This window comes from Enoplosus armatus, chromosome 13 (assembly GCF_043641665.1).
Source record: "Enoplosus armatus isolate fEnoArm2 chromosome 13, fEnoArm2.hap1, whole genome shotgun sequence".
Taxonomy (NCBI): Eukaryota; Metazoa; Chordata; class Actinopteri; order Centrarchiformes; family Enoplosidae; genus Enoplosus; species Enoplosus armatus.
In genome coordinates, this window is record NC_092192.1 from 21,572,052 (window position 1) to 21,585,664 (window position 13,613).

At 42.5% G+C, this 13,613-nt stretch overlaps 1 protein-coding gene across 1 annotated transcript; it reads right to left on the minus strand.

The window, feature by feature from the left end:
• Nucleotides 1–10,666: 10,666 nt before the first annotated feature.
• On the minus strand, nucleotides 10,667–11,539 carry bhlha9 (basic helix-loop-helix family, member a9). Its single transcript, XM_070918064.1, has one exon. The coding sequence runs from the start codon at nucleotides 11,537–11,539 to the stop codon at nucleotides 10,667–10,669; it is 873 nt and encodes a 290-aa protein (XP_070774165.1).
• Nucleotides 11,540–13,613: the final 2,074 nt, after the last annotated feature.

Sequence of the window (13,613 nt, forward strand, 5' to 3'; positions counted from 1 at the left end):
CAGAGGTCGCACAGGCAGTCCAACTCCTCCAGGACGGCACATCAATACGTGCCATTGCCAGAAGGTTTGCTGTGTCTCCCAGCCACAGTCTCAAGAGCATGGAGGAGATTCCAGGAGACAGGCAGTTACTCTAGGAGAGCTGGACAGGGCCGTAGAAGGTCCTTAACCCATCAGCAGGACCGGTATCTGCTCCTTTGTGCAAGGAGGAACAGGATGAGCACTGCCAGAGCCCTACAAAATGACCTCCAGCAGGCCACTGGTGTGAATGTCTCTGACCGAACAATCAGAAACAGACTTCATGAGGGTGGCCTGAGGGCCCGACGTCCTCTAGTGGGCCTGCCGCATCATTTTTTCACTTTGATTTTCGGGGTGTCTTTGAATTCAGCCCTCTGTAGGTTGATCATTTTCATTTCCATCAAGCGATGTGGCATGCTTTCCTTCCTAACACATTACACAGTCCATATCAGTATAGATATCCAGCATGATTTTTTTTCTCATTGAGATCTGATGTGTTTTCAAAGTGTTCCTTTAATTTTTTTGAGCAGTGTATATCTTGCTTGCAAGGTTTTTGGCTGCCCATCTTTGTTTGGTTGAGGTTCCTGGTACCCACACCTGGTAAAATGGTTAAACATGCATTTTACTGTGCCGCATGCAGAATGTATTTAATGTAACACCAGCAGGAAGCTACACCGCTGAAAGGTTTTTGAGGATTTCTTTTTTTTTTCTTTCTTTGAAATTGACTTAAAAAAATACAGTTTTTGTAATATAGTAACACAGGTATCTGCTCGCTGTTAGTCCCATTCGGAACACTACCACTAGAGGGCGCACAAGTGAAATGAAAACGTTACCTTCCCCTAGTCGACCTCATCAGATTGGGTGATAAATTAATAGTTAACGTTAACGCTCTTCAAGTTTTGTGACGGACAACAAGAATGAACACGTAATCCGTCGTTGTAGTAACCAAGGTAAGGAAGGTTATTTTTTTATTTTTCTTTATTCATAAATGAAATATTCATAAATAAAGACAGCCTAAAAACAGTGCTAGCTAGCACTTGTCACCTAGTGTTAGCTAACAATGTTAGGCTAAGTGCGTCACTTTGCTATACATGTATAGTTATAATAACTTAGCTGCTATAGCAACGTTAGCTAACATTGGGGGGATAGATATAGTACAAAATCGTTTCTAATTACTCATTCCATTACTGTCCTTCAATGGCTGAAAAGCTAAATAGTTTATCTTTTTTATTGCTTCGTTCCCTTTTTGCAGTATTGTTAGCTTACATTAAATTCAATTCAATGATAACACAGAAGACTGGCTTTCATGAAAAGATTAAAAATAGGTGAACAATGAAGCAAACAAAAAGTTACTGACTAATTCAAACCGTGTTGTCCATATTGACCTTGTCATCAAAATATAAATATCAAAAATGTTACTGATGTCGATGATAAACAAGTATATAAGTATTTCCTGACTCATATTTAAAGCCCATAGTAGGTGGTGTTCATTAAGCCGTTTTTCATTGTTACCAAAGTGACGCGTCCTTTGCTTTCATAAAGAGGGTGCATTTACATTAGATTATTGAGTTCACTGATTGCCCCACACACAATCATGGACTCATTCCCTGTAGAGCACAGCTCTACGCATGCAAGCCAAACCTTGACGTTATGATGTTTGGGTTTCATTTTCCTTAACCACACAGTAAATATAAAGCCTGTTTGACTTACCGAACCGAACAAAACTAATCCATCTTCTTTTGACAGTTGGGGTTCAATTCTTTACCCTTATCATATTTTCTCCTTCAGTAATTGCCTTTTCTTTCTATTTCTCAGGCTCAGAAAAGGGAATTGATTAAATTGCGAGTCTCAGCGGCGTAGGGGGAAAAGAGAGAACCTCAGTCAAAGAAAAATACGGCAAAGCCCCAGAGGCCAAGTAAGTCTGGCATATAATGTATCTTTATCTATGACTAATGACACAACTTCTTTGGTATTCTCATTACAGCTGAGCCCTTCGCTATCTCTCCCAGAGGACACTAATTTGAATGAGATTGTACAAACGTGTATGAAAATCTATGTTGCCCTGGAAGACATCAGCTCGTGTCCAATATCCATTTGACCTCAGGATGTTGAAGTTCAATCAGTGATATTCATTTTCTTTCTTGTGGCTGTGATGAAATGGTATCAAACAAATGGTTAGAGGGAGCTTATGGAATACAAGAGGCTGTAATTGATTGGAGAACCTTGATACGGCACAGACATGGATTTCAGCTTATTAACCACGTTGTCTTCAGCGTCTCCCTGGACGTCGTCGCCGACACTTTTCTTCCAAACATCTACCTCCTTTCAGCTTGCTCTCCTCTCTTCTGACACTTCCCTGCCACCCTCTACTCTCATAGAGGTTTTATAAACCAATTTCCCTGGGGGAAAAAAATCAATCCATTAGAGGTGTGTTCCAAGAAGGGGAGAAAATTAAATAATTAAGGGTGCAGCAGTGAAAATAGCTGCTGAAATCAGCCTGTCCAATCACTTAACAAGGTGTCGTTATATATTCCTGAGAGGTGGCCCCGTGTCAGGGTACAGGTAACCTTTTAAAAGACCAATTTACTTTTCACAATTATTTAGATCCACTCTATTAACTAAATTACCAACTTTAAGTGATCTATGTGTGCCCTCCTTAAGTTGTTAAGGCTATACAGGGCCACACAGCATGCCAATGAATTTACCTTAAAGTGGACATATTGGAAAAATCTCTTACCTTTTGCAATAAACCAGCCGAACTTTCAATTGGTGAAGTAAAAGCAACAACTTCATTGCAAAAAAATGATTCTTGCTTAATCTCCTATAAATCCAAATTGTGTATGTAAAAATGAAACAATGAACGAATATAACCCACTCTGACACGTCACGGGGACGATTTTGTGTTAGTTAATTGAGTAAAACGAAAGCACTTCATTGAAAATGCCAGAGGCTGACAGCATCTCAAAATCCATCCAGTGTAGGCTTGTATTTATTGACCTTTGAGTTAATAGGCAGTGATTGTGGGAAAGGGGCGCACAGACGTGTACAAGCTGTCGGCAGGTGAGGTGAAAGGTGAAATTGAAGTTCTCCTCTGTTTGTTGTATTATTGTGAAGTCTATAACCTGCTGTACGCATTTATGTATGCTAAGGAGGAGAGGCTGCTACTGGGGGATGTTGTTAAATGAACTGAGCGCACTCACAACTCAATGTATTCGTCTCTCTCATCAAAGGCACTGTTCTTTAAACAGGTGTCACAGGACAGATCAAATATTTCCCCAAGATCTCTACGATCCATGGCAGCTGAAACATGAGCGAGAGAAATGGCTGCATCGTTCACATTACCCATCTGTTCTGCCTGGCATCTTGACTAATGAGGTTAGCAGGTACCAGGAGAAATGACATCCATCTTGACATTCTTGAGGTGAGGCAGAAAAAAAGTTATGCATTATGTCCTCTTGTATGTGTCTGTATGCGAAGCACTAATTACCACGGTAGTCTTTGCATACTCACATAAAACAACAATACTGCTGTTGCTAGTGATAATAATAATAATAATAATAATAATCCTGATCATGTAGTTGTTTGGTGCATTCTATTGAAGTGCTGTGCAGTTCATAGTCATCATAGTAACAGTCATGTAATACTAATACTTTATTAGAACAACACATATTCACTGTATGTCAAAACTGAAACACCACAGGCTTTGAAGTCCAGTCAGCAGCTCAGCAGCCTCTTTGTACTAAATCTAATTGAAGCCAAATGAACAGAGCTAAAACCAACTGGGATATGGACAAATCAAAGACTAATGAACAGAGCACAGGCCAATATGGACAAACCACAGCGTGATACCAACCGACACTGGAGCCTCACGTTTCAGAGAGGGATTTTCTTGTTAGCACTGGGGAAAGTCAACTCAGTATGTGTGTGTGTTCCAACAACAGCTTGCAGTTATACACGCTTTCACATACACGCTTACCACCAGTAGAACCAATGGATGATTTCCAGTCACAGGCCCCAGAGGTTGTCTTCACATATCGTCTTGTGAAGCTCCAAGAGAAATACAGTACTCCTATGTAGTGAACAGGTACCGTACTTTATGGTGGCCCTAAGAGCTCAACGTACTGCAACTAAAGAAAACCCATGCAAATAGACAAAACACAATCACAGAAGGAAACATCTTCACATATTTGACAGCGTAACAATATATGGAAATATAGACAACACAAGCAAATACTGAAACACAGGAAGTGTAACAAAACAAAAGAAATGTCCAGGAGATATTAAAAACTGTGTTGCCTGTATTTGTCTCTATGGTTATGTTGTTTGTGTTTTCAGCACGTTGTTGTGAAGTTGGTGAATGTGTTTCCGAATGTGCCTGTGGTTTATCTCTTTGCAGCATTTTCTCTAAATGCTGCTCTTGTGTTGTCAAATTAGTGAAGATGCTTCCTTCATTTGCATGTTTTCCAAAGTTGCAGTGCATTGCAGGTCTCAGGGCCACCATCGTATTGTGTTGGATTACTGAATTTTCACACTCCAGCCGATTCAATGTGCCCATTATTTCTGACAGTTGCAAGTAGCATTTCTTATACAGCGCAGCAGTTACAGCTTTTGCTGAGAGGGCTCAACACAGAGATCTAAGGAGTTCCAGTCTGGACGCAGACATTTTGAAAGATGCCCCAGATGTTTTTCAGACTGTTTTTGTCAGATTCTCTCCTTGCATTCATGATGCGGCTTAATTGGAACAGACTGTCCTCAGAGCTGAATTTGAAGAGGAATCAATGGGCAAACTGAAGGCAGCAAACAGAAAGAAGGGGGGAGTGAATGACAATACAGAAAAGTTGTTTACATACTGTATAAAAATACATAGCCAGCACTGAATAAATAGACCAAACATGGCACAGAGTGCTTGTGTGTGTGTGATGCTAGACGAAAAGTAGCCAGAATAGAAAACGTCATCAAATTTCCCAGCCCCTGGTTATTTTCTGCTGCATATCAACAGAAGGCTGAATAGCTTTTTTCCATCTCAAAGCTGATAAACAACATGTACTGGCAAATGAAGGGAGCGCAAATTTAATGAAAAGGCAAAGGCGCAGGTCATGGGACTGAGACAAAATCAAAGCTAGAGACTACATTAGGGATTGGCTTCACTGTTTGAAATTCATAAACCAAAGGCCTCTTCACCTTGATGCTGAATACAGCCCCTCTGATCCCAGAGCCAGAACTGCCACCCTCTATTCTCAGCTTATCCCTGTGTGTCTGTAACCTCAATGTCAGCCAGGCAAGTTATCCACGGTGGATTGGGAGATGTGCCACCTTTGTGCTTTCCTGCCACAGTCTGTTGGGGCTCGAGCTGCACAGTTGCTGAATTGTGTTTGAGGCATTAGAATGAGGTCACCAGGTTATCTATTCCTTTATTTTCTCTTCCCACCTTCTTTTTTTTTTTCCTTTTTAAGAAGCTGAAGACAGGATAACATAATTACCTTTCAGCTGTCTGTGCTACAGCGTTAGCATGCCCACTGGAGAGATAATGGAGAGGTGATTTTAACATGAAAACGTCACTTCAGAGTCACTGTAATCATTCAGTATGTTCACTGAACCTTAAAATCATTTGAGTCAAATAACCCTCATTTCACAAGCAGAAGCAACAGTATCCATACATGCAAACCTGGTGCTCCCGATGGCCGCTACTCTGTCGCCCTTGGTCAATCTGGAAGATGGTGCGGTGTTCAGCCTCACAGCATTAGTAGCATTCATCACGAAAAGCTGCAAAAGAGAGCCCTGGAGCAATGGCTTTTAAAAAAAAAAACAGCAAACAAGCTTAAAGCAAACGTTATATTAACTCCATATTTGGTCCGCAGTGGTGACGTGGCATCCGATTGGCCTGCTGTGGGGAGGTGAGAGAGGAGCCAGGGTTTGAACTTCTCTCTCAGCTCTCTTTCCCTCACTTTTTATCTGAACAACCGAGTGCAGCACTATGAATGCCTTCCAGGAGAGACTGTCTGAAAATGTGCGTTGTTATCCCCACATTTAAACAATATCGCACCTCCCCCGTGGCCTCACCGTAGATAAGAAAAATGGCGAGAACCAAACAAATTGGATCCAGCATCACACCCAGCAGCTGCTGGGGCCGGCTGCTTGATTGGCTGATCAGGGCTCTGGTGACCAGGTGTTCCAATTAAATTTTGATGGTTCCCAGTCCTGCTGCTGTCGGGACAGGGATTCTCCTTGATATAGTTGGACTGAATATAAATCAGAAAACAAAGTTTTGACAGTGATCACTGTGATAGAGGGGAGTAGTCGAGCAGTAGAGATGTGAAGTGCTGCTGCAGCCTTTCAAAGCACAGAGGAAGTAACCAAACGCTGAGAGTCCAGATTCTCACACTGACTTTGTACAAGTAAAAGGATGCTATGTCGATTTCCATGATACCCTGATGTTGTGCATATTAAATAAGCTGCAAATGGTTTGTGATTAAGCGCAGTCCTAATGTTTCCATGTCAAACACAGCATTATGTTTTGTCAGAGTTACAGAGTGTTATTTACACTATACCTTCCATTTTTAATGTAATGTAACCTACAGCATTGTTTTTTTCCTGTTTTTTTTTTACCTCATCTGACATGAGATGTTGTCCGGCTCTGGGAGGAAATTCAAAGAGCTTTCAGTTTGTGACAGAAAGAGAATGGTCCATGGAAAATGTGTTATTAATTCAAAGAAATGATACAACTCGTCACCACGGGGATAACAAACCCTAAAACCTCTGAAACGAAACAAAAAGAGGCTGCCTCTCGTTTTAACCTTCCCAGACTGTTACATCAAACAAGCTCTTAAAAATGAGCTTAAATCTCTACAGCAGACACATTTGTTTGCATCCTTACATAAAGATGATGCCGTGTGGATACATACAGTTCCTGTACGTTATTCATGATAATGAACTCACCTGCAACAGTCAGAATTTTTATATAAACTGTGCCATTTATTTGTTTGTTGGTTGAATCCAAAAGTTGTTTTTCCTGCCAACAGTTTTTACTGAATATCTGTGGAGCCCCTGATTTCTGGCTCAACACACAGCAGAGCTCCATTGTCTTGCCTCCATCTAGTGTTCAGTAGTGGAACTGCTTACTGCTCTGTGAATCCAATCAGATCAATAAAACAAGCTGCATCTTGTCCCATTTGTCAGAGGAAAAGGGCAGAGATAACACTTCACGAATGAATGAGGTGAGAGTTTTTACTTTTTACTTTACTTTGAAATGAACTTTAATTCAGGGGGACCAGCACCTGAACACAGAATGTCCACAAGCAAAACTGTGAAGTTAAAAATGTGACATTCCTCCAAGAAACTCTGGAAACAAAGTGACTATTATCAAGTGCCTCTTGTTCGTAATGGAGTAGCTGGGTTGTAGGGTCACTGATCCAATTGGTAACTGCTTATACTGAACGATTTACTTGTGTGATTAGTTAGTACGTTTATAAGCCTTGATTGGCCTCAGTTCATTGCCCTGAACATCAGTTTCCTTATTTGATTTGTTATTTTGCGTGGATTTGCAATTCAGTTTCAAAACGAACCTCACTCTGTGACTTAACATATGTATATAATTTAATTTAATGTCCTGCCACAGTTGAGTGTTTGTGAGACAGAGGGTAATAATTCAGGTGTAATGTGTTTGTTTGTGCATGTCATGGGAACAAACGAAGTCTGTCACATCTTGTCCTCTGGCACCTTCACTTCCTTCACCTTCACCAATGATGTCATGGCAGCATACTGTGTGTGTGTGTGTGTGTGTGTGTGTGTGTGTGTGTGTGTGTGTGTGTGTGTGTGGGGAGCAGGGGGTGGGCACAGCATGTAGAGCATCAACATGCATCTTCACTTCGAAGGCTGACTCATCCCCATATATCACGCAAACACACCCTCGTGGCTTGGCATCATTTCTCTTATGTTTGCTTGTTTTCTTTTCCATCAGCTTGGCAGCGGAGGATGTCAAGGAGGCGGAACAGTCTGAAAAAAAGATGCATCACTGACAGGCTCACATGTCGGAGAAGTGAGGTAAATCCTCAGGTGAGTCACAATTCAATGAAAGTTGATCTGTTAAAGCACTTTTCCGCACAGAGACGCGACAAAGTCGTGGGATTTTCTCTTTGTGGTGGATCATCTCATAATGGTGGTTACACATATGCTGTTTAATACATTTTACTGTAGGGCTGCAACTAATAGTTATTGTCATTCTCGATGAATCTGCCAGTTATTGTCTTGATTTATTGATGAATCATTTTGTCCACAGAATGTCAGAAAGTTGTCCCACAGCCCAAGGTGACATCTAGATATGTTTTGTTACTTCCAACCAACGCTCTAAAATCCAAAAGATGTTCAGTTTACTATCATATTAGAAAACGAAAAGCAGCAAATCCTCACATTTTAAGAGTTCTTAACCCAGATGTGCAGATGAATTTCACAGTGAAAAAATTTTAATTGAACTTGCGACATTTGCTCTAAACGTGTATTGGTGTCAACTTTGAGCACAAATCTAAACACTTCGTTTGTTAAACAGTTCCAATTAAATGTCGTTGTTTTTTTGTTGATTTTTCATGTGATTATCAACTTTGTTAGCAAATCCATGAATTCACAGTGAAAATGCTACAAAATCTTTTCAATCCTGCCATTCTGTTGGCAACTTTTTGCTTGTAAGGACACAAAGAGGCCAGGCCTTTTTGCACTCTTACTCTCACCCGATGTGTGATTTCTCTCTGTAAACTAAACCAAGCGACAGGACTAGAAAAACAAATGTGGTCTCTGTAGGACTGCATGGTACTACCAGCCCAGCTTTCACTCTGGAGCCTCTTGAGGACCCAGACGAGTAGATAAACTGGCACTGTAGTGAGTGGAGATCTGTTTTTGGTGCCAAAAAGGGAGGAGGAAGAGACATGCCGTCACTGAGTGCTGTCAGCCACACTCGTCTCTCACTGGTGAGTCAAGGTTTTTCTGGTGATTCACGTCTGTGTTGAAGCTGAACGACGGGCTCAAAGTGTAGTCACTCTCCTCCTTTTTTCTCACCACCTATATGCTCCTCTTCCTTATTATTTCACTCCTCCTCCCCATTCATCTCTTTGTCCGTATTCCCTTTCCTTCCTGCCTGCTAATTGTTGTTGTACCACACCATTTATTTCTCCGCCGAGCCTGCAGTAGTTCTCCCCAGGCCAACTCTTTTCAGCAGCGTCTCGAGGCCCTTGTTGGGAGACCTCCAGGATGTTCAAAAAACTCTCACACACCCAATTCCACCTGCGGGCCAGTGCAGCCCGACAGGGGATTTCACCGCACTGATGACGGGGCACAGTCTTCCTTCCTGAGCCCACATAAATCTGTCGGTGGGCTCCGTCCTATAGTCTAATATTAAAGCTGTTTTCCATGACATGCTGCTCAGCAGGGGAGGGGAAGCTGTTGTTGACTAACATGAGCTAGTAGGGCTGGGAGGAAGAACTGTGGTTAGCATTTACTCTTCTTGCTCTGTACAAAGACCAATTGACCTATAACCGCAGATGATCTCACTTGCTCTTGTTTGCAGAGCAGTAGTTTTAACTTCTGTGCAGAAAGCAAAAAATCCGGAAAGCATGTTGTGCAAAATGCAGTACATGCACTTTTCATACTCCTGCTTGTTTATCAATTTTTAGGTTCACGTAGCGCAAACACTGTCAGTGTTGTCCTTCCTGCTGTCAACCCTTGCTTTTGTTTTGCTGTGTGTAAAAAGCACCTTGACTTTTCTTCTCCCAGAAAGAAATGACAAGAATGGACTTGTAAGGACATTTTTCAACTGAGTGAAGGACCTCTGTCATCTCAGACTCAGAGTGGTAGAGGCTACCGACCTTAGGCTATAATCAAACACACACCCACACACATGCATGCACACATGGACACGCATGCACACACATTCGTGTGTTGTGCTCGTGCTATATGAAAGAACCAAGGCTGTTACAAGTAAACATTTATGTCATGAAAGGAAGAATAAGAGGAATCATGATTTCAACATTTAATTTTGAAGTTTAGAAAATCATGTACAAACTCTTTACAACTTTACAACGACAGTCATGACTTTTTTATGTAATACAAAGAATAAATACATGAACAAATGTTGAACTTTGGGTTCAAATCTTAGTCACAGTTCCTTAAGATGCATTAAGAACATAGTGTAAGAACAAGTTACATAACAGCACAGTACATATGAAAGCTGTCCCATCTGTTGATGTTCTTACTCAGCTGTAAGCGTTTATGCTTCCTTTTAATATCATACATTTAGTAATGTAACATAATTTCCAATAATTCAGCTTTTGCAGAAGGCCAAGAGATGACTGACGAATAGAACACAATACTCTGGGTGAATTATCTACTGCAGACAGTAAAACGCTCTTTAGATTTAACACTTTGAAATGCTCAAAAGATCAAAATACATTTCCCAATATATATACAACATTCTGCAGTCTCGATTCCCATTGCACTTTTATTTATACCTGTTGATTACATCATGATGACTCTAAAATAAGAGTGCTACCGTTACTGAGTCGATTGCAACAGCAGAAACACAAACACAGTTTTCTCCCTGAGGTCATTCTACAGTCCACTAGCGTTATCAGCAGTCTTTAGGGCTCACAGTGGTGGATGCACCCTGTTACAGTACGTCAGAGCACAGAGAGAGGCTATGCTCCGGCTCCTGCAGGTAGCTCACCTGCCAGGGAAGCCCCAGAGCTGGAGAAGGCTCCACAAACGTGTCCATGTACCTCTGAGTGCAGGAGGCCCACACCCCCGGCTGGTACCCCAATCCCTCAGCCACCTGAGGGTATCGCAGAGGACTGGACGGATGGTCGTGGGGGCTGCCGCAGTGTCCATGTGAGGCGTAAAGCTGCCCCTCTGTGGGATAACAGGGGTAGTGTGGTGACGGGGGACACGACGACACGGTGTTATCCATGTAGACGTGGGGCTCCGTGGGCAGCCTGTGCACGTGAGGCCCTTGTTGTGGCTGCATCTGGTGAGAAATGGACGCGTGCCAGGGGACATAACTCTGATGCTCTAGGCGAGGGACCGCCACCCTGGTCTGCTCGAGTCGAGATGCTCCCATCCCAGGTGGCCCCACAGATGACCTGTTGCACTCCCGGTGGGTGCAGGGCTTGTTGGGGGGGTTGGAGCTCAGGAATACTGAGAGAGCAGAGATGCGGTTGATGGCCCTCTGCAGTGTGGCAATCTTGGAGAGCCGCTTGCCGCTGAGGTCATGGTTCAGAGTAACACGTAGGGCATTGAAGGCCTGGTTGTAGTCCATGATGCGTTTTCGCTCGCGGACATTGGCGGCCATTCTTCGAGCTTTTGAGCGGACGGGTCGATTGCGCTTCTTGGTCTGGCCTTCCTCTGGGTCGCTTGGACTGCTGGTTGAGCTCTCACTGTCTTGGAAAGATGCCTTGGGACTTCCCTCGTCCTCCCCTTGGTCCAGCACTCCAAGCTCCAGCTCTTCCTCAGAGAACTCTGATCCTTCAACGCTGCTGCAGCTCATTGTGTCAACAACGTGGACACAAGACAAGTCTGAGTAGGATCTTTGTAGTTGTTTTGTAGTTGTAGTGAAGAATCTGTGTCATCTAAATGTGGTCTGCTGTGTTTGCAGACTGCTACCGTCACTGGACACGCTGCCCGAGTGCTCCTCGGCTAGTTCTGTGGGGCTGTCGGTATTTGCTGCTGTGCCGACAGCCCAGGTATTCTCCTCCTCTGACTCCTGGTGCCTTGTGATTACTTGTACCTCAACAAGACAGGTTGGCCTGGTTTTTAAAGCTGTTGAAGTCACATGGTACAGTCACCTGTAAGGAATGGTGCACTCTCTCTCCCTCTCCAGGTTTATGGGCGCCCTCCGGGCAAATGGCACTGTCACCTCCTCCTCCTCCTCTGACTCTCCTTCACATCCCTTACAGGATCTTACAGAAGAGTTTCAACACTTCATGTCAGTGTAAAACATATACGCAAAACATACTAATTATGTGGGAATAGCAATTAACTTCACACTTCCTTTAACACCTTTATAGAGGATTTGATTTGGCTGTTTTTCACTCGTTAAAGCTAATGTAATCCCCGAATCCAGTTCTGTGTTTTTCCTTGAGACTTTCCGTGAAGCTGTATAGTTTTGAAAACGTTTTTGCTCGTCACTTGGTCCAATTCCTGTCATTACAATTCATTTATTTACAAAGAAGGACACTGTATCATGCCACATTCTTTCCCTGCACAGTACCTCTTACTTTTTTTACCATTAGCAAAGAAGAGATATTCTTCTAAATAGATGTACCATTAATATTCGTCTCAACAACATTTATGACAAATTGCACATTTATCCACATGGCCTAATCTGTTACATGCTTCCCCTTTTCTCAGGTCTGGGAAGAGAGGAACCTTCTTATCTACCGTAGGTTAGATTTGTCCTTGCAATTAGCCGTCTTTAGAGTGGCGATTCTCCCTCTCTCCCTCTCTCCCTGTCTCTCTCTGCTCAGGTTTAAGGGCCATGTAATTTAGAATAGCCTCCCTGAAACTCATCCCCATAAATCAGGCCTGGGCAGCACCTGAGGACAAGAGCACAGCAAGCCCTAGACTTCAAAGAGAGGGAAAAAACAAGGGCAAATATTTTACAATTAGAACCTGCAATTGCTGCTGGTTAGGCTATCGATCTTTCAGAATCTATTGCTAGTGAAGAAGTGGTTCCGTCTTGATCAAATTTAGACTGATGCAATACTAAAATACTTCAGAAATCGTTTTTATTAATTACCTTGTAAGGTGATGAATAGCATGTCATTTTCTAAACAAAGGCCTGCTAGATACGGAATAGAAACAGGTTTCCCTATGTTTTATTTACACCACTTATTCCTCTCGACACAAAACAGTCTCGAATCGAACAGTGGAAAGGGGGAAAAAGACCCGCATCCACATGGAAGATCTGTGTGTCAGATGTTGTGGTGGACAGTGAAAGGTGATTGCGCTGACCTTTAGCTAGGCTTCTGGCCAAGTGCAACGGGTCAGGTAACTAAAGGGTAGGCCCTCAGACACTGAACTGGGGGTCGTTGAACAGCATTGCTTCCTTCCTGCCCTCTTCTTTTTATTGTACGTGTTGCGGCTCTGAGACGCCAACCTTTAAAACAATTACAGCCCAGAGTTTCAGCTCTGAAAGCACAACTATTGATTTGAGGTGGGAACGCTTAGTCTTGCCTTTTTACTGTTGTGTCCGGGAGATCTGCATGGATTGGACATGGATTATTCACTCAGTCACACGTTTTTTTTTTACTTATATACCCCCACATATTTAGTCAAGAGCAGCACAAATGTTTGGATACCCCCGTGCATTTTTAATTAAGTAAGGGGGGAAATTACCTTTTTTTTTTTTTTCTTGAAACTTGAAGACCTGGACCCTAAAGCCATTCATATGTCATCCTTGCATTCCACGCTGTGCTCATGTTTTCTCAATTCAAACCTGCACAGTTAAATCCACTAAGATCTGCTTTTATTAGTTAAAATGGCACAATCATTATCATTTTTAATGGTAGTAAATAATCACAAACATTGAACCGCCCAAGATGTCATTTTGTGTATCAAAT